Here is a 24,122-nt window from a genome sequence, read left to right as displayed (position 1 = left end):
GGCTTTGTGCTACATTGACAAGCAATGGCCAGATGGTCTTTTAGGAGATGAACTTCCTTGTAATAGTGCTTCTGCTTTCCTATTAACATCACCTCCATCTTTTCTGGATTTAGTTTCAGCTAGCTCAAGACCATTTATTTTTACTGTGTAGGTCACGTTTAAGAATTTATACACGTGTGCCCAATGAATGCGTTTCAGAAAATGAATATACTTTACTTTTCATTGGGGTCTTTTCTTTTAGAGAAGCTTTTCAGTCTCAGGCTTTCCCAGTGAGGTCTAACTTCTGAAACCAGTATATTGAATCTCTTTCTGTATTTCTGTTTCAGGATGGAAGGAGGAGAGTTATATGACAGAGTGTCGAGATCAACGAAGATGAAAGAAGCTACCTGCAAGCTCTATTTTTATCAGATGTTGTTGGCTGTAAAGGTAAATATTCCTGAATGTGTATAAAGAAAAATATGATTTTTCTCTGACTGTGCAATCAGTGCATCTGATGAAGTGAGCTGCAGCTCACGAAAGCTTATGCTCAAATAAATTTGTTAGTCTCTAAGTGCCACAAGTCCTATTTTTCTTTACTTCTATCATTTGTGCTTGCATGTATTTTTACAGCAGTAAATGGAATCTTCTCCTTATTCATAGAAGAGATTTAGGCCAGCGTTCCTTTAGCTGCTACGCTAACCAACCTGGAAAGGATCCATTCTCTTCCACAGGCGTTTTAATCTGGCCCTCAAGTTCCCACTGGGGAGCGGGATCTGGTGCTTGCCCCACTCTTGCGCTTCAGCCAGCGAGCAGGGTCGGGGGCTGTTCCACGCAGCTCCCGGAAGCAGCGGTATGGCCCCCCTCAGGCTCCTTCGCGTAGAGGTAGCCGGGGGACTCCGCTCTGCACGCTGCCCCCACCCCAAGCACCGTCAGACCCACCCCCAGAAACCTCCCCCAGCTGCAGGAAGCTCAGCATCATCTCCTGCTTCGGGCCCCCATTACTCTTCAGCTGCGGAGGGAGGGGTCACTGTATGGGGGGACTGCTCCCCCGTCCACCCAACCACTGTGCATCTGGACCTCCCATACCCAGACACCCCGGCCAGGGCTCACCCTATACACCCAGATATCCCCCCTAGCCATCCAAACCCCCTCCTCACTGAACCTCAACCCCTGCATCTTGAGCTCCCCTGCCTCCGGACCCCAACCCCTGCAGCCACCCCACCCCACACTGAACTCCCTGCACTCAAATCCCCACCCTGATGAGCCCCACCCCCTGCACCACCCTGAGTCCCCATCCCCAGACCCCCAAACCGCTGACCCCCAACTAGCTGCAACCCAGACTCCCACCAAGCCCCACTCTCCCAGCACCCAGAACCCCATGTTGAGACACCCAGACCCCTCCACTGAGCCCCAACCATATTCACCTAGAAGCCCCTGCAAAGTCCCATTGCCCCTGCTCCTGGAACCCCCCAAATGAGCCTCTGTGCATCCAGATCCCGCCCCCCCAACACCTGAGACTCCCCCACTGAGCTGCCTGCACCCAGATTGTCTCCCACAGAATCCTCTCACTCCACACCTGGATCTTCCCCCCCACTGAGCCCCTTCACACTTGGATCCTTCCTGGTTGAGTCTGCCTGCCCCACATGTGGTGCTCCTGGCACAGAGGGGCAGGGCCCCAGGGTATTTCTTGGGCAGGTCCAGGCCTTGTGCTGTATCAGGGTCGAGTACATCCTCATCACTCAATCTGTGTACCAGGGGTGGAGGGTGAGGAAGCTGCAGGGTGATCTCCCACCTGCATACAGCCAGTGGCCAGTGCTCCCCACTGCCATGCTGGAGCCTCTGCATTTATTTATTGACAAATAAAGCTTGCAGAATATTGCAGGCTTTTAAAATATGTGCAGAATTTTTAATTTTTTGGTGCAGAATGCCCTCAGGAGTAACAGACTGGACCCCTGTCTCAGTCTGGACTCACCCCGCCTTTCCCTTCAGGTTGGTTTCTTTGTCCCCTAGGAGAGTCTGGAATGCCTTCCCTCCCAGCCTTAAATAGAATTTACATAAGGCAGGAAGCCTTTTGGTTCCTAAACTTGACCACCTCCTCCTGCCAGTGGAAAATTACTAGAAGTCAAATATAGTCTTGTTGTTCCTTCCTAGTGGACCATCAAATCTGATGGCCTGTCGTCTGGTGGATGTCTTCCCAATATATACCCAGTTGTAATTGTTACACAGTCCATATTGCTAACTTTAGATACAGAAATGATGCATGCATACAAATCGGATAATCACATTCAGTATATCATAACCTAAAGTACAAACAATTATGTCATATCCATATCATAATAATATTTCCATAAAGAATATGGAGTATAATGTCACATCCCCACTATATAAATTGTTCCAACACCACTGTGTAGTGGTGTTTGCCTTGGCAAACTAAGGCAGGGAAATGTACTTAATTTAAGAGGGTTTGAACACAGAAAAAGAGATTGGATCTTAATATCAAAAAAGAGATTGAGGTCCAAAATTCCTTCGTGTCATCATGAAGAATCTGTTTTGATAATGTGGCATATGGATGATGAACTGCAGGGAAGGCACAGCTTTCCTGTTCTACATAGTCTACCTGTGGAGATTAGAAGCTGCTGTGTAGCATCTGACAAATATTTTAAATCTTTTTTCAGAGTAGCAGCCGTGTTAGTCTGTATTCGCAAAAAGAAAAGGAGTACTTGTGGCACCTTAGAGACTAACACATTTATTTGAGCATAAGCTTTCCTGAGCTCCAGCTCACTTCATCGGATGCATTCAGTGGAAAATACAGTGGGGAGATTTATATACATAGAGAACATGAAACAATGGGTGTTACCATACGCACTGTAACCAGAGCGATCACTTAAGGTGAGCTATTATTAGCAGGAGAGCGGCGGGGGAAAAAACTTTTGTAGTGATAATCAAGGTGGGCCATTTCCAGCAGTTGACAAGAACGTGGAATAACACTCTGCTTCTCTTACGTATGTCAGTAGTCTTAATCATGGAGTCATGACCAACAACAACATTCTTGTCAGCTGCTGGAAATGGCCTACCTTGATTATCACTACAAAAGGTGTCTCCCCCCCACTCTCCTGCTGGTAATAGCTCACCTTAAGTGATCTCTCTTGTTACAGTGTGTATGGTAACAACCATTGTTTCATGTTCTCTATGTATATAAATCTCCCCACTGTATTTTCCACTGAATGCATCCGATGAAGTGAGCTGTAGCTCACGAAAGCTTATGCTCAAATAAATTTGTTAGTCTCTAAGGTGCCATAAGTACTCCTTTTCTTTTTAAATCTTTTTGTGAACCATATAGCTTCAAATACACACTTTTCAAATGAATCTGTTTGTTACTTGCATCATCATCATTGGAAAGACTTGGAAGTTCACATTTTAATGCATGCATTCTGTGTTCTGTGTGTGTGTTTGTTTGCATAGTATCTTCATGAAAATGGTATTATACATCGGGATCTAAAGCCAGAGAATGTGCTACTTTCATCTTCTGAAGAAACTTGTCTTATAAAGGTGAGGAAGAAACTTCTATCTCTGCATTTTTTTTCTTTTATTTTGATGTTCTTTATTCAAAACTTTGGAATGTTCTTCAGCAATTCTTCTCTAAATATTAAATTCCAACACACAAAAAAGTTAACATGGCATTAAGATTGCTGATGCGCATTCCTAAATAATAGAGGCTAAAAATACAGGAAATCTTGAGTTAAAGTTTTTTCACAAACTTTAGAAATCACTTCCTCTCTCCTGAATATTTCAATCAATATATACACAAAAGTATGAATAAGAATTTTCGCATTTAATATTTCACATAGTAATCAGTGGAATAACACTCTGCTTCACTTGCGTATGTCAGTAGTCTTAATCATGGAGTCATGACCAACATTACGGTAATTATCCATGCTGTTTGGTGTCTTGCTGTGTTTTTGCCTGAGAGACTTAAGTATTGAGTAGGTTTGGAGATTGAACCATTGCTGTACATGAAATAGTCTCTCCAGGGTAGCCATGAATCCATAGTGCTGCTACTTATGCTTTTCCTCCATCTGGGGATAAATAGAATACTTCAAACTGGTGTTCAATCCAACACTCTTTGCTAGCACTAAAACTCAAACCTCTCTGTCCCAACCCCCCCACAAAATGAGTCTCTTGTCCTGCTGAGTTTTCTGCTGAAGTCCTCTGCTGGGTAGAGCTTAGTACATAGTTGTGTACTGGCAAAATGCCTTGGAAATTAGAGCCATAAATCTCTCTCCTGATACTTGCTAACTAGTATAGTGTATTCTAGTATGTGTTAAAATAAAAACTGACTTAGTGTTATTCTCATAAACAAGATTACAGATTTTGGACAATCCAAGATTCTTGGAGAATCATCACTAATGAGAACATTATGTGGTACTCCCACGTATCTCGCCCCTGAAGTTCTCAATTCACTTGGGACAGCTGGGTATAGCCGTGCTGTGGACTGCTGGAGTTTAGGAGTTATTCTTTTTGTATGGTAAGAAACTTCATGGCTGACAGTTCAGTTGAACAGTCATACATGGGTGGAGGTCTTAGGCCTTTATTTAAGTATGTTTGCTAATGAGTGTGTGTGTCCCATTTTCAATCCTGGAACAGATGTTGTGAAATGCATATTCGCATTAAGGTGGATAGAAAGTTGGCTAGATTGTCAGGCTCAATGGGTAGTGATCAATGGCTCCATGCCTAGTTGGCAGCCGGTATCAAGTGGAGTGCCCCAACGGTCGGTTTTGTTCAATATCTTCATAAATGATCTGGAGGATGGTGTGGATTGCACCCTCAGCAAGTTTGCAGATGACACTAAACTGGGAGGAGAGGTAGATATACTGGAGGGTAGGGATAGGATACAGAGGGCCCTAGACAAATTAGAGGATTGGGCCAAAAGAAATCTGATGTGGTTCAACAAGGACAAGCGCAGAGTCCTGCACTTAAGACGGAAGAACCCCATGCATCGCTACAGACTAGGGACCGAATGGCTAGGCAGCAGTTCTGCAGAAAAGGACCTAGGGGTTACGGTGGACGAGAAGCTGGATATGAGTCAACAGTGTGCCCTTGTTGCCAAGAAGGCCAATGGCATTTTGGGATGTATAAGTAGGGGCATTGCCAGCAGATCGAGGGACATGATCGTTCCCCTCTATTCGACATTGGTGAGGCCTCATCTGGAGTACTGTGTCCAGTTTTGGGCCCCACTTTACAAGAAGGATGTGGAAAAATTGGAAAGAGTCCAGCGGAGGGCAACAAAAATGATTAGGGGCCTGGAACACATGACTTATGAGGAGAGGCTGAGGGAACTGGGATTGTTTAGTCTGCAGAAGAGAAGAATGAGGGGGGATTTGATAGCTGCTTTCAACTACCTGAAAGAGGGTTCCAAAGAGGATGGCTCTAGACTGTTCTCAGCGGTAGCAGATGACAGAACAAGGAGTAATGGTCTCGAGTTGCAGTGGGGGAGGTTTTTCACTAGGAGGGTGGTGAAGCGCTGGAATGCGTTACCTAGGGAGGTGGTGGAAAATCCTTCCTTTGAGGTTTTTAAGGTCAGGCTTGACAAAGTCCTGGCTGGGATGATTTAGTTGGGGATTGGTCCTGCTTTGAGCAGGGGGTTGGACTAGATGACCTTCTGAGGTCCCTTCCAACCCTGATATTCTATGATTCTACAACAGTCAGTCTTTCAACTGCTGTAGCAAAAGCTGCATTATCCATTATATTTGTTTCTCTTTTATTTAGCCTGTGTGGATATCCACCATTCAATGAACAAAATACTCAGCTATGTCTGAAAGATCAAATTACCCGTGGAGAATATACATTTATTCCAAGAGAATGGAAGCATGTGTCAGATATGGGTATGTTTACATTACAATGGCTGTAGAAGTATTTTGCTGACCCTCTAAAGTTTCTGCTGTGCCTTAATTGGTATCTTTGGGTACGTCTACATTTCAGCTAGGAGGTGTGAATCCCAGTTCTCAGAGACACCTGCACTAGCTCTGCTTCAGCTAGTGCACTAAAAATAGTAGCATTGCTGAAGTAGCACCAGCATTGGCTTGGGCTTGTTGCCCAAGTATGTACCCAGGGATCTGCGCTTGCTGATCAATTAAGGTGGGTAGCCTTAATTGATAAGAGCCCACCTTAATTGATTAGTCTCATAAGAGTTGGTATGGCAACACCCATTTTTTCTTGTTCTTTGTCTGTCTGTCTGTCTATCTTCCTACTGTATTTTCCACTACATGCATCCGATGAAGTGGGTTTTAGCCCACGAAAGCTTATGCCCAAATAAATTTGTTAGTCTCTAAGGGTATGTCTACACTATGAAATTAGGTCAACTTTATAGAAGTTGGTTTTTTAGAAATCGTTTTTATATCGTTGATTGTGTGTGTCCCCACACAAAATGCTCTAAGTGCATTAAGTGCATTAACTCGGCAGAGTGCTTCCACAGTACCGAGGCTAGCGTCGACTTCCGGAGCGTTGCACTGTGGGTAGCTATCCCACAGTTCCCGCAGTCTCTGCCGCCCATTGGAATTCTGGGTTAAGATCTCAATGCCTAATGGGGCGAAAACATTGTCATGGATGGTTCTGGGTATGTGTCGTCAGGCCCAGCCTCCCTCCCGCCCTCTGTGAAAGCAATGGCAGACAATCGTTTCGCGCCTTTTTTCCTGGGTTACCTGTGCAGACACCATACCACGGGAAACATGGAGCCCGCTCAGCTCACTGTCACTGTACGTCTCCTGGGTATTGGCGGATGCGGTACTGCATTGCTACGCAACAGCAGCTCATTGCCTTGTGGCAGCAGACGGTGCAATAGGCCTGATAACCATCGTCGTCATGTCCTAGGTGCTCTTGGCCACCTCGGTGAGGTCGGTCAGGAGCGCCTGGGGAGACATGGGCACAGGGACCTAAATAGAAAGAGTCGACCAGGTCATTCTCTTTAGTCCTGCTGTCAGTCGTATTACACCGTCTTCTGCTGAGCAGCCAGGAGATGGGGATGGCTAGCAGTCCTGCTGCAACGTCTACTGCCAGCCTAAGATGTAAAAAATAGATAGAGTGGATCAAAACAAGAAATAGACGAGATTTGTTTTGTATTAATTTGCTCCTCCCTCCCTCCCTCCATGAAATCAACGACCGACAGTCGTTTCAGTGAGGTCTGTCGGGGCACCTTGAAAAGTTTAATGGAGATTCAGTCCTGCCTGGAGGGGGAGGGATAGCTCAGTGGGTTGAGCATTGGCATGCTAAACCCAGGGTTTTGAGTTCAATCCTTGAGGGGGCCATTCTGTGTGACAGTTGTTTTTGTTTCTCCTTGATGTAAAGCCACCCCCTTTATTGATTTTAATTCCCTGTAAGCCAAACCTGTAAGCCATGTTGTCAGTCTCCCCTCCCTCCGTCAGAGCAATGGCAGACAACCGTTCTGTGCCTTTTTTCCGTGCAGACGCCATACCACGGCAAGCATGGAGCCCGCTTAGATCACTTTGGCAGTTATGAGCACATTAAACACCACGTGCATTATTCAGCAGTATCTGTAGCACCAGAACCTGCCAAAGCGAAACCGGGCGAATAGGCGATGTCAGCGCAGTAACGAGAGTGATGAGGACATGGACACAGACTTCTGTCAAAGAACGGGCCTTGGCAATGTGGGCAATGTGGTCTGTTTCAAAAGCTTCAGGAAGGGAGTTTCTTCCCAGACCAGAAAATAACCGTTGGGGAGGTTGAAATGCCTATAGCTATCCTTGGGGACCCAGCCTACCCCTTAATGCCATGGCTCATGAAGTCATACACAGGCAGCCTGGACAGTAGTCAGGAGCTGTTCAACTATAGGCTGAGCAAGTGCAAAATGATGGTAGAATGTGCATTTGAGTGTTTAAAAGCACGCTGGCGCAGTTTACTGACTCGCTTAGACCTCAGCGAAACCAATATTCCCATTGTTATTACTGCTTGCTGTGCGCTCCACAATATCTGTGAGAGTAAGGGGAAGATGTTTATGGCTGGGTGGGAGGTTGAGTCAAATTCCCTGGCCGCTGGTTACGCGCAGCCAGATACCAGGGCGATTAGAAGAGCACAGGAGGGCGCGGTGCTCATCAGAGAAGCTTTGAAAACTATTTTCATAACTGGACAGGCTACAGTGTGAAAGTTCTGTTTGTTTCTCCTTGCTGAAACACCTCCCCCCCACCCCTTGGTTCACTCTACTTCCCTGTAAGCTAAGCACCCTCCCCTCCCCACTTCGATCACCACTTGCAGAGGCAATAAAGTCATAGTAGCTTCACATTCATGCATTCTTTATTAATTCATCACACAAATAGGGGGATAACTGCCAAGGTAGCCCGAGAGGGGTGGGGGAGGAGGGAAGGACAAGGCCACACTGCACTTTAAAACTTAAAAGCTTAAAAAAATTAAAACATTGAATGCCAGCCTTCTGTTGCTTGGGCAGTCCTCTGGGGTGGAGTGGCTGGGTGGCCAGAGGCTCCCCCGCTGCATTCTTGGGCATCTGGGTGAGGAGGCTATGGAACTTGGGAAGGAGGACGGTTGGTTACACAGGAGCTGTAGCGGCGGTCTGTGCTCCTGCTGCCTTTCCTGCAGCTCAACCATACGCTGGAGTATATTAGTTTGATCCTCCAGCAGCCTCAGCATTGAATCCTGTCTCCTCTCATCACGCTGCTGCCACCTATCATCTTCAGCCCGCCACCTCTCCTCGCGTTCATGTTGTGCTTCCTGCACTCTGACATTGTCTGCCTCCATGCATTCGTCTGTGCTCTGTCAGTGTGGGAGGACAGCATGAGGTCAGAGAACATTTAATCGCAACTGCGTCTTTTTCGCCTTCTAATCTTCGCTAGCCTCTGGGAAGGAGAAGATACAGTGATCCTTGAAACACATGCAGCTGGTGGAAGGAAAAAAAGGGACAGTGATATTTAAAAAGACACATTTTATAGAACAATGGGTACACTCTTTCATGGTAAACCTTGCTGTTAACATTACATACATAGCACATATGCTTTCGTTACAAGGTTGCATTTTGCCTCCCCGCACTGCGTGGCTAACCCCTCCCCCCGCCACATGGCTAACAGTGGGGAACAACAGAGGAACGAGCACCTCTGAATGTCCCCTTAATAAATAATAATAAATAAATAATGTCCACCTATTTCAACCAGGTGACCATGAATGATATCACTCTCCTGAGGATTACACAGAGAGATAAAGAACGGATGTTGTTTGAATGCCAGCAAACATACTCTGCAATGCTTTTTTCTGCAATGATTCCCGATTACGTGCTACTTGCCTGGTGTGGTAAAGTGTCCTACCATGGTGGATGGAATAAGGCTGCCCTCCCCAGAAACCTTTTGCAAAGGCTTTGGGAGTACATCCAGGAGAGCTTTATGGAGATGTCAGTGGAGGATTTCCGCTCCATCCCCAGATACGTTAACAGACTTTTCCACTAGCTGTACTGGCTGTGAATGTTAGGGCAAATTAATCATTAAACACGCTTGCTTTTAAACCATGTATACTATTTAAAAAGGTACACTCACCAGAGGTCCCTTCTCCGCCTGGCGGGTCCGGGAGGCAGCTTTGGGTGGGTTTGGGGAGTACTGGGTCCAGGTCCAGGGTGAGAAACAGTTCCTGGCTGTCGGGAAAACCGGTTTCTCTGCTTGCTTGCTGTGAGCTATCTTCAGCCTCCTCCTCATCATCTTCCTCATCCCCAAAACCTGCTTCCGTGTTGCCTCCCACTCCATTGACAGAGTCAAAGCACAGGGTTGGAGTAGTGGTGGCTGCACCCCCTAAAATGGCACGTAGATAATCATAGAAGCGTCATGTTTGAGGCTCTGACCCGGAGCAGCTGTTTGCCTCTCTGGTTTTTTGGTAGGCTTGCCTCAGCTCCTTAAGTTTTCACACGGCACTGCTTCGGGCCTCTGTCCTTCATGCCCTGGGAGATTTTTACAGATGTTTTGGCATTTCGAAAACTGGAATGGAGTTCTGATAGCACGGATTCGTCTCCTCCTACAGAGATCAGATCCCGTACCTCCTGTTCGGTCCATGCTGGAGCTCTTTTGCAATTCTGGGACTCCATCATTGTCACCTCGGTTGATGAGCTCCGCATGGCCACCTCTGCTGATGAGCTGTGCACTCACCTGCAGCTTACCACGCTGGCCAAACAGGAAATGAGATTCAAAAGTTCGCGGGCCTTTTCCTGTCTACCTGGCCAGTGTATGTGAGTTGAGAGTGCTGTCCAGAATGGTCACAATGGAGCACTCTGGGATAGCTCCTGGAGGCTAATACCATCAAATTGCGTCCACAGTACCCCAAATTTGACCTGGCAAGGCCGATTTCAGCGCTAATCCCCTTGTTGGGGGTGGAGTAAAGAAATCGATTTTAAGAGCCCTTTACGTTAAAAAAAAAGGGCTTCATCGTGTGGACAGATGCAGGGTTAAATTGATTTAACGCTGCTAAATTTGACCTCAACTCCTATTGTTGACCAGGCCTAAAGTGCCACAAGTACTCCTCGTTCTTTGTACTCAGAACAGTCTTTTAACAGTGAATGTGTGAAATAGCTTACAAAGCAGGAAGTGTTTACTTGTTAATGGAAGAAAACACTTTTGCTAACCCTGAACTTCCAGGCTCTAAAGTGAAATATTTGGATTTATTTTATTAATGTACATCACAATCCTTTGTACTGCCTTAAACACATTGGATAATTTATTTTAAAGTTATGGAGTCATTAGATTATTGGCGTTATGCCAATCACCTTATTTTATTGTTTTAGCTTTGGATCTTGTGAAGAAGCTGTTAGTAGTGGATCCAAATAAACGTCTTACAACGGAAAAAGCCTTAGAACATCCCTGGCTTCAGGTATGTGTTGAATCATGTATTTAAAGTACAGTACAGCAACGACATTCTGGGAGGGGTACTGCCTATTTGTTGTTGTGTGACATATATAAGACTTCATTCACAAGGAACGTTATGGCTAGTTAGACTAGCTGTATAAGGTGGCTTAGAACAGTCTCTCTCATGGCTTAAAAGCTCGCTCTTAATGAAAATGCAACAATTGTTCAGTGGTTTGACTTTTCAAGACATTACCAATGTCTGAAGAGGAGTGAGCCAGCAGTTGCCCAGCAGGAGAGTATGCTCCACCCCTCAGACCGTGGAGTGGGGCAGGGGAAGGGTAACTGCTAAGGTCATTAGAGGACCTGTGCAACATGTCAGATCCTTGCTTGAATGGAGCACACAGTGTGGAAGGGGTTCCTTTTGTGACTTCATTGTCATAAGACCAACTATGGTGCTTGGAATTGGAAAATTCCTACTCTGCATTCTTCTGGGTTCACTCACTGTTCTGTACCTCGCAGTCCTGTCAATCTCCTGGAGTGGATTAACTGGGTACAGATTTACATTTTAGGTTTTAGTTCTGTGCAGCTTATTTAAACACTGCGTGGTGGGTTCTAAAAACCAGTGATGATGGACATAATGGGAAAGGAGGCAATAAATTACAAGGGATAAAAAATAAGTGGGAGTGGCATTATAGACCAGATGAGAATTTGAGACATTTCAAGGTGTAGTCAATTGAATCTCTTAAAATTCTGGTTGTATTCCTCCACTGGGGAGGGCTCTGATTGCCACACTGTAATTTTAGTGAGACTGACAGGCACACTGGTCAGAAAAGAGTTTATAAGAATATCACAGCTGAAAAATGGTGCTTTGGGTTAATGGTCATAATGGGACAGTGAATTCATGCGCTATCTTTGCCAAGACACAAATACCAAGCCATTTTTTAATTGACAGATGTGGTCTGGGGTGTTGTCCTGGAAAAGCAATGTTTTGGCCAAAAGGAAATCTGACAAATTATTCAGCATTTAATGGACCATACACATTTGCATCACAGCAGATTTCTTTGGTGATAACTTGGAAACAGAGTTTTGTATGCAGGATTTTAATCTTGGCTCACTTCACAACTAGCAGGGGAAAGCTGCCTTCATCTGACAAAAATATAGGGGGCAGGAATACTTTACTTTAAGATGGGACTGCTATGGTTTCTACCCTCCACCCACCGAAATCCAAATGTCAGTCAATCCCTATTTTTAGAAATATTTCCTTACATGGCTGGCTGCCATCTTATACGAGTTGTTTGCAGGTGATGTACCCCTGGCTGCTCTGAAGGCCAGCATCCCAAATGTTCAGTTCTAGATGTCAGGCCACTTGAACACCACCAGAGGAGCCACTTGAGCTCCTGTAACTGTGTGCAGTGAGGAGCTGATGGCCCTCCACTCTCTCTGCCATTGTCTGTAAGTATTGTTTTTAAAAACTAGCATAGAAGAAGCACAATGGATGCATGCATCAGATATACAGATGATGTCTATCAGGCCACAAGAGTTTGAAATGTCTTAGTATTTTTAGCTCCTTAGAGAAATGTTCAGCTATTAATAATAATTCAACCCCTCTGTCCAAATTTTCATTTCTGAACACTACATTTTTTAACCAGTAAGACCGCCAATTTAGGGTTGAAATATTTCTCCTGATGTTTAACCTAAAATTAACCGGTTTTTTTTGTTTGTTTTTTTTTAAACTCCAGTGGTCTACTCAAGACATGGAGCAGAGAGAGCAGCATTCAAGATAGGTTTTATAGTGTCCACTGTTTTTACCTGGGCTCTATTAGGCTTTGTATTCTAGTTTCAAGAAACTAATATTAACAAAATGGATATTAAGCAAGAGATTTCCAAAAGTTCAAATGGCAGTTAGCTACTATTTGTGTCTCTGAAAATCTTACTCTAAAATGCACGGTGACCTATTCTTTATCAGTTTTTCGTGGGTGATCCAGGTTTGATATGAATAAGGCCCATATGCTCCACAATTTTACATGGTCAAAGCTGATTAAATGATGCTGCAGGCCCAGTTTTAGCTCAGCTAGTACTAGTTGAGTATTCTGTGATCCATTGAGGAATGAAAAGATGGGAGAATAGCAATAATATTTTGTTCTTACTTGTGATGCACACAGTAACCAGCTGACCAAAATTCATCATTCTGCTGGTACAGAGACCACAGGATTCTATGGAGGATTGTGCAGACAAATTCACTGAACAGTTACTGTTGCAGTCCTCACAGAATGTTGTCCTTAGAAATTTGTTTGTGCGTGCACTAGCCCATGTCTTCCTGGAAGTGATGGACACAAGTGTTGCCTAAGGAGTAAAGAGCTCCCAAAGGACTAGCCACATATTTGACCTAATATCTGGGTCTGCTCTGAGTATACTGTGTCTGTTATTTGCAAAGCTTATGTTGCATGGTTTCACCATCACATCCTATGGTTCCATTCAAGGTATAGTCCACACCTGTATTATCACTGGAGTAGTTTTTCTTGTAGCCCTGGACACTGCTGAACTCTGTGTGTGCCTGTCCTCCCCCACTGGTCATGAGATATGTGTCTAATCCCACTTCCATCTGTTCGGATATAGATATTCAGGCCTGTCTGTAAAGGCCTATACTGTTCAGAATTTAGGTGTATTCTTATCACTTGGCCAGTTATAGAGGTATAAAAGAAAGAATCAAAATCACTGTCTGCCGGTGTAAGGTCGTTCTCTTACTGTGGCAGTCTGAGGCCCTGTTCTTAGGCTAAGGCCTTTGGCTAAGCAGGAGAGGCAGCCATAAGCTGGGAAGCGAACGGTCGCATCCTCACATTCCAAACTAGTCACATTGAAAGAAGGTGCTATTGGGCTGTTAGGAATACAATCCTGTCCTGATAATGCCTATCGCCTCCAGAGAAAGGGAAGTGCCTAGAAGATGTAAAAGGAAACTTAGTTTAATAGCATCCTGTCTGGCAAGAACTCACTTATCAATAGCTGGGGTGTGAAATCCTCATTTCTGTGTTTGTTCTATCACTGGTTTCAGAGTAACAGCCGTGTTAGTCTGTATTTGCAAAAAGAAAAGGAGTGCTTGTGGCACCTTAGAGACTAACCAATTTATTTGAGCATAAGCTTTCGTGATGCATCCGGTGAAGTGAGCTGTAGCTCACGAAAGCTTATGCTCAAATAAATTGGTTAGTCTCTAAGGTGCCACAAGTACTCCTTTTCTTTTTGTTCTGTCACTGTCTTCCCCATTTCCCTATTGTTTGCCTGTATAATGTCTGTCTGGTTCTGTGATTGTTTCTGTCTGCTGTATATTTAATTTTGCTGGGTATAAACTAATTAAGGTGGTTGGGATATAATTGGTTAAATAATCATGTTACAATATGTTAGGATTGGTTAGTTAAATTTCAGGAAAATGATTGGTTAAGGTATAGCTAAGCAGAACTCAAGTTTTACTATATAGTCTGCAGTCAATCAGGAAGTGGGTGGGTGGGTGAGTGGGGGGAAATGGGGACAGGGAATGGGGGTGGGAAATTGGAATCATGTTTTGCTAAGGAGTGGGGAATGGGAGCAGGGACACAGGTAAGGCTCTGTGGTGTCAGAGCTGGGAAGGGGGACACTAAGGAAAGAAACTGGAATCATGCTTGCTGGAAGTTCACCCCAATAAACATCGAATTGTTTGCGCCTTTGGACTTCGAGTATTGTTGCTCTCTGTTCATGCGAGAAGGACCAGGGAAGTAAGTGGGTGAAGGAATAAGCCCCCTAACACCATCCACAGAGTAATTCGTCTCATTATCGGAGATCTGCTTTTCAGATGCTTGTAGAGTTGTCTTGTAGTAGTTTGAGTCATAACTACAAGGTGGGAATTAAACCAGGGGTTCTCAAATTCATTTGTAGTCTGGATCATATGTTACTAGAGAGATTGCCTGGTTGGACACCACCCCACACATTAATGACTGTGGACCACCTCTCTTTCCATTTGCCATTGCAAGGTATATCTATGCAGCTACAGCAATAGCTTCCCTGGCAAATAACACTTAGACATTACTTGATGTGTTTTTATTTTTTTAATGTGTGGAGTGCCCTGTCCTCTTTTGGGAAAAGTTAATCATGTTATTTGTGCTGCTTTTTTAAATATAATCTCCCATCAGTTCTGTTTCTTTCTCTCCTTCTGCTTGTACTATATTTCCACTTGTGCAAGTCTCCCCATTTCCATTGCATGTGTTTCCCAGCCATTTGCTTCCTTTCTCTGGCTGTTGACTGGTTCCTCTTTCCTCCCCTCTTCCTCTTATGCAGCAAACCCTGGCCTAGTAGAAGCAGCAAGATTGGCTTCTTCTCCTTGCTTCCAGCCACTTTTACAGGCAGTGAGGAACCTGGATACCTGTAGCAGGAGCTGAGAACCAGGAGAACAGTATCCTGTGACCAATCAGCCTGTCCACAGACCACCACCATATGCTTCGTGGTTCACAGTTTGGGAATTACCCTATGAGCAAATTGTGTCTCCAGTGGGGGATTGGGTAGGCAGAATCCTATACCCCGTATTACTTAATGTGTGTGTGTATATATATGATGCATCGCGGCTAGATGGTTTCTAAATATAAGGCAGAGTGTCATAAGCAAGTTTCCTTTGTGGCTTGCTTGTTCAGGGGATTTGTTGGAAGCACTGAGTCAGGTTAAGAACTTTATTAGCTCTTCACAACACTCTTTCCATGGCATCCCCCTGTGTCAGACATAGTACAAAACTGTATTTTCCCATTATGCTATGACCACCTTACAATGGCATCATGTGCCCTTTGTAGGTATGGGACTTGTTCACTGTAATTCCCTTTTAGCAAGCTGTTTTCCTCATCCTTTGCAGCTTGTTTAAAATGCAACAGTGTATTTGAGCTGCTGTGATCATATTGCATGTGCCTTGACTTTTGTATATTGGCTCTCTATAAAGTCATTGGCCTTGAGTTTTCAGTCTTGATTTTTAAAGCTTTTAATGGTGTAGGTTCATTAGCAGCTTCCATATCTTCATTCTGACTGACATCTCTGTCCAAACACCACATGCCTTTGCTGTAGTGGCCTCTAGGGTATGAACTTTGCCTCTCAACCCCTCTTTCCCAACTTCTAAATGACACTTTAAAAAAAAAATCCCTAAAAATGCATGGTCACTCCTTGTTAACCCCCCACCCTTTTTTTAACCTTCCTTCTCTTTGTTCATTCATCACTGACTCTGCTTACTCCATTCCCTTTGTTCTTAAAGTCTTAGGCAGCTTTCAGAGTGTCTGATTTTATTGTTCTTTGGTGCCCCAGTCACTTCTGTGTGGTGTATGATGAATCAGTAAATATGTTATAGCAGAAACATATAAATAATTACAGGTTTCAGAGTAGCAGCTGTGTTAGTCTGTATTCGCAAAAAGAAAAAGAGTACTTGTGGCACCTTAGAGACTAACCAATTTTTTTGAGCATGAGCTTTCCTGAGCTACAGTTCACTTCATCGGATGCATTCTGATGAAGTGAGCTGTAACTCACGAAAGCTTATGCTCAAATAAATTTGTTAGTCTCTAAGGTGCCACAAGTACTCTTTTTCTTTTTATATAAATAATGGTAAGACTTGGTATATTTTCCTGCACCCTTCATAAAGAACGTTACTTTTGAAAGCGCCCTTCAAAGTGAAGCTTTTAATTCCCTCTCCCACCATCACAGGCTGAAGAGGGTTGAATGGAGTCTCTCAATACCTTTCCTAACTAACTTTTGTAGGAATTACTACTAAGTGTGCAGCCTCTTCAGCATTCCCAGCCCCAGGGAGACTGGTCCTGGGAACCTAATTTGAGGAACACATGGTAGTGCAATGCCCTAACCACAGGACTCACCTAACCAGCCATATCTTAGACTTTTTTTCCCCAAACATTCCATGTAACTAAATGTTTATAATTCTTCACAGGATGAAAATATGAAGAGCACATTTCAAGAGCTACTCTCACAAACAAGAGTCTCTATGCATCCACCACAGACATCAAGACTGGTATGTTTTTTGCTTTGTTGTTTTTTAGTTTGCATTTAAAACACGCTGAGTAGGTGTTACCCTGAGTAGGTCACAGCTGAGAGTGCCAGATTCAGAACAAACTACTGAAAAATAGGGCAGACTCACCACAAACTGCTGGTTATTATATCATTAGATTATACCAAGCCAGTAGCAAAAATAAACTTCTGTCTCACTGCACTGGTTAACAAGAAGTCAAAAATGCAGTCTCCTTAAGCATTCAGGCCTTTGTCTCACCACCAAGACACTGGACTCTGACAAGTGGTTACTGAAAACCAATTTAATCAAACATAGGGTCTTTCCAGTCTCAAGAAATTGGGTCAATATATAACTCAGATCTTACCCAATAATCACGCCGCTGCTAATCCTTTAACTAAAATCTAAAGGTTTATTAAGAAAAGCCGAGAGTTAAAATGGTTAATAGATCATATGCATACAATAATTGCAGTGTTCTTATATCAGGTTTGTAGAAGTGATGTTATAGACGGGGGCGGCCAAATTTACTGAATGCCGGAGCCGCATACGACAATCTTCAGAAGTTGGAGAGCTGGGGCACGCTTGCCGGGGCTCAGGTCTTCAGCCACGCGGGAGGTACCTGCTGGAACTCGGGGCTTCAGCCCTGCTCCAGCTGAAGCCCCAAGCCTTGGCAGGCACCCCGCCGCCTCCTCCCCTCCCACCGATTTTTGCCAAGGTTTGCTGGCCCTGCTAGGTCACCTGGTGCTGCCAGGTCCCCTTCCTGCATGGCAGCTACTGGCGCTGGCAAGCTGGGAAGAGGGAGTGGCCACAGCTGGGAGCTACAGGGAGAGCCACTGCTTTTGCTGATGCATCTCCCTGAGGAGCTAAAGCAGTGGAAGCTCCCTGCAGCTGTTTGCTGCTGTCTCTCCATGTGGAGCTAACACCTGGGAGCTACAGGGAGGGGCCGCTGAGGGTAAGAGGGGGTGGTTGTCTGGGGGGCATGACTCAAGCTGTTGGGGAGGGGGAGTGAGAATCTTTAAACTGTACCCCCCCGCTCTCAGCGGGCACCAGTCATCTCTGGCAGAAGCTCCTAGCCCCACCACCCTGCCTCAGGGTAGAAGCCCCGAGCCTCCCTCCCTCTCCCCCCAGTCTGGTAGGTGGAGAATGGGGGTGTGTGGGGGCTCCGTGAACCTCACTTCAACTGTAAAAGAGCTGCATGTGGCTCGCAAGCTAGCTTGAAAAGTCTCTCTGGTAACTTCCAAAAAATTGGAAGATCCTCAGTCCATCGTTCAATATCGTCCTTTTAGTTGTAAAACCACAGTCCAGAGAATCAGAGCAGAAAAGAGGCAAAATGGAGTCATCTCAGGGATCTTTTCTACCCTTTGCCATGTGCCTGGAAATTTTCTGTTTAAAACAAAGCTCACAGCTCAGTTTGTGGAAAGTTACTGGCACAAAATGGAGTCCAGGATCATATGAGCATATCATCTGTTGTTACATGGCTTGATGACTCTCAGGGGCAGCCATTGCTCATATCCATGCTGAGGTGTCCACAGGAAGATCTTCCTGGGTATAATGAGTTTCTTCTGTGGCCCATTATGAGAGCTAAGTGTATTTAATGGGCCACCAAACTTGACTAGTCCGTTCACAATGTGCTGGCTAAACTGGATGTAAACTACCTTGTGGGTGTTACCCCAGGAACAAACACATTTGAGATACAGATATATAGCCTATGTCCATAGCTTCAGATACAGTGATGATACATGGATTTAAACAGATAACTTTATTTGGAAAATCATAACTTTTCCATTGACACCTTACAAGATATACTTCGTACAAAATCTGTTGCAATTGTCTAACAGTGGCAATAAATATCATTGATATAAATGGTCATATTTCAATCATGCAGCATCACAGTAGGAATAAAATGAAATTTTATAAGCAGAGAAATTGAGATTAGAAAGAAATCCATTTATAGTAGTAAAAATTGATTTTGAATATTTATCCTGCAGAAACTTATAATTTCAAGCTAGTGTGGCAGGGAGGGATAGCTCAGTGGTTTAAGCATTGGCCTGCTAAACCCGGGGTTGTGAGTTCAATCCTTGAGGGGGCCATTTAGGGATCTGGGGCAAAAATTGGGGATTGGTCCTGCTTTGAGCAGGGGGTTGGACTAGATGATCTGCTGAGGTCCCTTCCAACCCTGATATTCTATGATTATACCCCTGCCTGCTCTATGATTATGTAGCACTGTGCTGGTTAGCTCTGTCAGTTACTATACCTTTTACCAGTAGAATCAGTAGGTATCATCAAAGCACTTAAGTATGTGGTTACTTCTAAGTGCATAAATTGTCCCAGTAGACTTCAATAGGACTATTCTTGTGCTTAAAATGAACCATATGCTTGAGTATATTTGATCATCGTAGCTTTAAAGACCCAGATACTTAATATCCTAGGAAGAACTGATATTAACTGAAGGCTGGAGATTGTGTGTAGGGTTGTCACTGTAAGATAGTAAGAAGGAAAGATAAGAGTAAGATTGGGGAGCTGGGTGCTTCCTTGTATTTTATTTTACTTTTTTGAGGGGAAAGAATGGAGAGAGAGAAGGGATTAAGAGCAGCTGTCTGATGTTAGATTTCAGAGTAGCAGCCGTGTTAGTCTGTATCCGCAAAAAGAAAAGGAGTACTTGTGGCACCTTAGAGACTAACAAATTTATTTGAGCATAAGCTTTCGTGAGCTACAGCTCACTTCATCGGATGCGTCCACATGCATCCGATGAAGTGAGCTGTAGCTCACAAAAGCTTATGCTCAAATAAATTTGTTAGTCTCTAAGGTGCCACAAGTACTTTTTGTCTGATGTTAGAGGATCATATATGCTTGCTGATTGGGGAGGCCATTGCCAGTTCCCACTGTCTTGCGCATAACGTAAGGATCATCCCGTCCTTAAAACAGGTAGCTATTTCTGCATCATTGCTGTAAATAAATCCAGCTCAGATGCCTTGTTTGTAATCAGAACTTTTAATATGTTCTTAAATTGTTTATCACATTTAGTTTAAGTCTGAAAGAAATTATTTGTTGCGGTTCCTTGATCAGATTTTTTGTGCATCATCCCTCAGAGTGTTCATCTGGTTGGTGTCAGTCCAGGAAAAATTGACACATGAGGGGGCTTTGATGTAACCAGGACAAATAAAACTGACAACAAATGTGAGTTTACTAAATGACAGATGATCAAGAAAGAGAGAGAACTAGTCATATTAATTTTATGGAGTGACAGGCAACCTGATAAATTGTTTTAAGGATTGGTAATGGTGAGAGTGCAGATGATGATGACTGAATCTTTTTCCATGGTTGATTGTTTTTGCTCTCAGTTGTCATATGGGAGGCAGCAAAGAGAGTTTTCTTAAACATCTTGAACTCACAGTAGGCATGATAGTTGGGCTCTGCCTCCATTCTGAACATATATTAAAATTAAAGGTGTTAGGTATTTGTGTTTGACTTGCATAGACATGCTCCTGCCTCTTTCTTTTAGCCAACCACAACCAGAAAACGTCCCCATGAAAAGGAAGAGGAATCTGGCTCTTCTAAGCATGCTGTTCCTTCGACATCATTTCAGGAAAAAAAGTGAAGGAAAGTAAACGTACTTGAATTGCTGTTTTTGTCTATCGATTATACAGATTTTTATAAGAAATGTTTTTCTCTTAATAATGGAATAATTGTTCTGTACTAATAATTGATAAATAAAAATAACTTTGTAAGAATGGAGTGACTCACTGAATTGGACAACAGCTTGTGGGGATTCCCATACATACAAGGTAGAATACCAAGCAAACTACCACCTGCCCTCAAACTTCTTTCTGGGGCAAAGTTATCAAGAGGGTGACGGCAGGCCAACTCCATAAGCAATGGGACCCTCCCTGGTAGTTTGGACCTCTGCCATTCTGGTTTCATAGTGCTGGAATGGCACAGAGATGGTATTCACAACACTAATGGATTACCTCAAGGCTCAGAAGTGAAATATACTTGCTAATGTTGCTGGACTTTCTCAACCATTGACACCATTTCATCATAAGGAAATGCCCTATGGGAACCCATAACAGGAATTTGCTTCAAGGTGATTCAGTCATTCAAATGATTCCAGAGCATGTGATGAACAGCTGATCCTCTTCCCCCACAGGCCATTACCTGAAATGTACCACAGGTATCAAACTTTATTTTGCACTTATATGAAGCTACTGGTAGAGACTGAGATGGTATGGGCTTCAGAAACAATTAGATGGTAAATTCTGGGTGACAGAGTCCATGGCTTTCTGTTTCTGTAAACTGCCTAGTATGCTTTCAGCTGCTGTAAAAACAAATGATGCCATCAATATATGGTTGGCATCTAGTTCTGTCTCCTTCTCAACAAATGTTTACATTATTTACCTTAGAAAGGGGATGAATAAGAAGGGACATTATAAAAGTATATAAAATATTTAACATCTAGAGAAGTAGGTAATGAGAAGTTCTCTGAGGGCTTGCTCATGTCCATTCCACGCTAGATGTGCGTGTGCTGCATGCACCATCACCAGAGATTTTTTCCTTCAGTGGTATCCGTGAGGCTGGCTCTCGCACCCTCTGGTGCTGTACGCTCAGGCACCAGTATAAGGGGCCCGGCTGGTCCCGCACCCCCGTGGCTCCTTCTCACCACCCAGAACGGTTGATGAAACAACTTATCTTGCTTTGGCAAGGTGATCATTCAGTGGTTTTTCCTGTTGTTCTCTAGTTTAGTTACATTCAGTTTTAATTTCTAGTAGTAGTGTACATAGTGTAGATATTTTTAATTTATATAACTAGACCCTCTCTCTTAGCTTAGAGGGGTTCCTTTCACCCTTGGGGCGGGACATACCCCAGTCTCTGGACTTCAAACCTTGTGCCTCCTGTGCCAAGCCTATGCTGCTGAGAGACCCACACTCCAGCTGTCCGAAGTGCCCGGGAGAAGCTCACGTATAAGAGCGTTGCCAAATCTTCGGCAACTACAAGCCCTTGTACAAAAAAGGACAGGGAGGCTAGACTAAGAGCTGTCCTAATGGAAGCTGCTCTTAGGTCGGCATCAGAGTCAAGCCGGTCGGACTCAGCATTGAGCACCTCCGCTTTGGTGCGAATCTCCCCTCAGGCACTGTGTTTCTTGGTACTGGAGAGGGGGAACAGTACGAAGAAAGAAACACAAGAAATAAGGGTCAGAGAGGGGGCACTCCCCAGTACCAAGGAAGGACAAACAAGGGGAATACAGCAGAGTACAACCTGTGTTGGGCCACTCCTCCATTCCTGTTCTGCTAGTGCCACCTTTGACTCCTCCCTGCTTGCAGGTGCTGATAAGTCCACTGCAGGACCATCCTCCAACTCTGGGAAGACATCATGGAACGAGTAGGATCGCATTGCCTTCCACCCTGGAGGCCTTTGCAGCTGCCAGGGACTTGATGACATTCCTGGTTCTTCCGACCCAATGGGACAACTACTGGCTCTGATGAGCATGAGCAGAAGGGAGCACATTGCCTCAAGCTGATACCCAGCACTGGGCTCTTCGGTGCTGACTAGAGGAAAAACAGCCCTTCTGTCATCAGTGAAATCTTCGCAGCTCTTCACCAGGGTCTCCTTAAGAGGACTAGTCCTCGGAGTTGGAGGTGGACCCCACCACACAACCAAGGGGTCGTCGCCAATACCCATCCTATGTTCCACTAGATCTTGGTGTGGGCCCTCCCCCTGGCACCTGGCCCAGAGGTAAGTGGCCGATGCAGGTCCAGTGGCCAATCGAATTTCCATGGGGTTTTACTCCGGTACTGGAACCACCACCCAGCTGTTTCTACTAGGTGGTGTCCGAGAGGAGGGCTCCTCCACTGCACCGTCCGGCTAAACCAGTAGCAAGCCTGGTACTGACATGCAGGACTTAGGCCTAGGTGATATCTTTGGGGCTGAAGAAGAAGAGGAAGGCCCCCCCGCACTGGTACAGGCCTCTTCCTCCTCCTACCCTGATGAAGCTGTCTCGGGACCAAGCAGCTTGGTGCCTCAGGACAACTTTAGAGCTCATCAGGAGCTATTCAAAAGGGTAGCTTCTAACTTGGGGCTAGAGGTGGAGGTTCTTAGAGTCCTCACATAGCCTTATTGACATTTTGGCTACGGTGGTCCTGTCAAAGGTGGCCCTACCCCTCAATGAGGCCATTATGGGTCCAGTCAGGTCTCTATGGCAGACCCCATTCTCTCTCCCTCCCTCCCACCTCAAGGGCAGAGAAAAACTACTATGTGTCTGCCAAGGGGTATGAATACCTGTACTTCCACCCTCCTCTCAGATCTCTTATAGTCACAGTGGCCAATGAGAGGGACAGGCATGGAGAGCTAGGTGTGACCCTGAAGCAAAAGGACTTAAAGAAGCTAGACCTGTTCTGTAGGAAGATTGGGTTATAGCTTCGCATTTCCAACCAAGAAGCTTTGCTTGGGAGGTATGATTACAACATTTGGGACTTCATGGCAAAGTTTAAAGACTTACTGCCATAAGACTCCAGGTAAGAGTTTTCTGCCCTAATGGAGGAAGGGAAGACCATAGCCTGAGCCTCCCTCCAAGTGGCCCAGGATGCAGCTGATGTGGCAGCCAGAACAATGGCTTTGGCCATGGTTATGAGTAAATGCTCCTGGCTCCAATCCTTGGGGTTGCCACCTGAGGTCCAACAGTTCATCCATGATTTTTCCTTTGAGGGTACCACCTCCTCCTTGGAGCAGATGGACTCGAAGCTCCATGGTCTGAAGGACTTCAGAGCTATCCTCACATCCCTGGAACCTTTGAGGAAGCATATCAGGCCTCAACAGCCAACCCACTTCTTGGCTCCTCTGCCCTGCCAGGAGCTGTTTAAAAAACAGAGCAGGGGTTACAAGCACAGGCAACCGCTCCCCTCCACTTCAACCTCACTACTGGGTTCACACAGGTATCTGGGAGGCCCCAAACAAAATGTTTGAAGGTACGCCCGAGAGCATTATCAATTCCTGCACTGGATCCTGCCCCGTTTTTGTTTTCAGACCATCTCTCCTACTTCAGCCCAGTGTGGTCCCTTATCACCTCGGACTGCTGGATGCTCAGTACAGCAGAGGAAGGTTACACCCTTCAGGTTTCTTCCTCCCACCTGCCACCCTGTCCCTTGTCAGGGACCTTTCTCACAAGCAACTTCTAGTCCACGAGGCACAAGCCCTCCTTCACGTAGGGACTGTGGAGGTGATGCCCCAGAATGGGAAAAGAGAAGAGATTTTACTCTCATTATTTCCTAATCCCGAAAGCCAGAGGGGCTCTCTGACCC

General features: G+C 44.9%; 1 protein-coding gene across 11 annotated transcripts in view; it reads left to right on the top strand.

Moving 5' to 3' along the window:
• CHEK2 (checkpoint kinase 2) overlaps positions 1-20,549 on the top strand; it is a 58,691-nt gene extending 38,142 nt beyond the window's left edge. For 10 of the 11 annotated variants that reach the window (XM_077835309.1, XM_077835305.1, XM_077835304.1 and 7 more), the window contains 7 exons: positions 327-426; positions 3,442-3,528; positions 4,341-4,504; positions 5,746-5,861; positions 10,760-10,845; positions 16,756-16,836; positions 20,333-20,549. In XM_077835309.1, the coding sequence (XP_077691435.1) occupies positions 327-426; positions 3,442-3,528; positions 4,341-4,504; positions 5,746-5,861; positions 10,760-10,845; positions 16,756-16,836; positions 20,333-20,428 (730 nt within the window). In that variant the 3' untranslated portion in view covers positions 20,429-20,549. Of the gene's footprint in view, positions 1-326; positions 427-3,441; positions 3,529-4,340; positions 4,505-5,745; positions 5,862-10,759; positions 10,846-16,755; positions 16,837-19,919; positions 20,008-20,332 lie in introns of all 11 variants that reach the window. The other variant, XM_077835311.1, reaches the window with a different exon arrangement.
• Positions 20,550-24,122: the final 3,573 nt, after the last annotated feature.

The sequence above is a fragment of the Eretmochelys imbricata genome, chromosome 15 (assembly GCF_965152235.1).
Source record: "Eretmochelys imbricata isolate rEreImb1 chromosome 15, rEreImb1.hap1, whole genome shotgun sequence".
Classification (NCBI taxonomy): Eukaryota; Metazoa; Chordata; order Testudines; family Cheloniidae; genus Eretmochelys; species Eretmochelys imbricata.
This window is presented reverse-complemented; position numbering and strand designations above follow the sequence as displayed.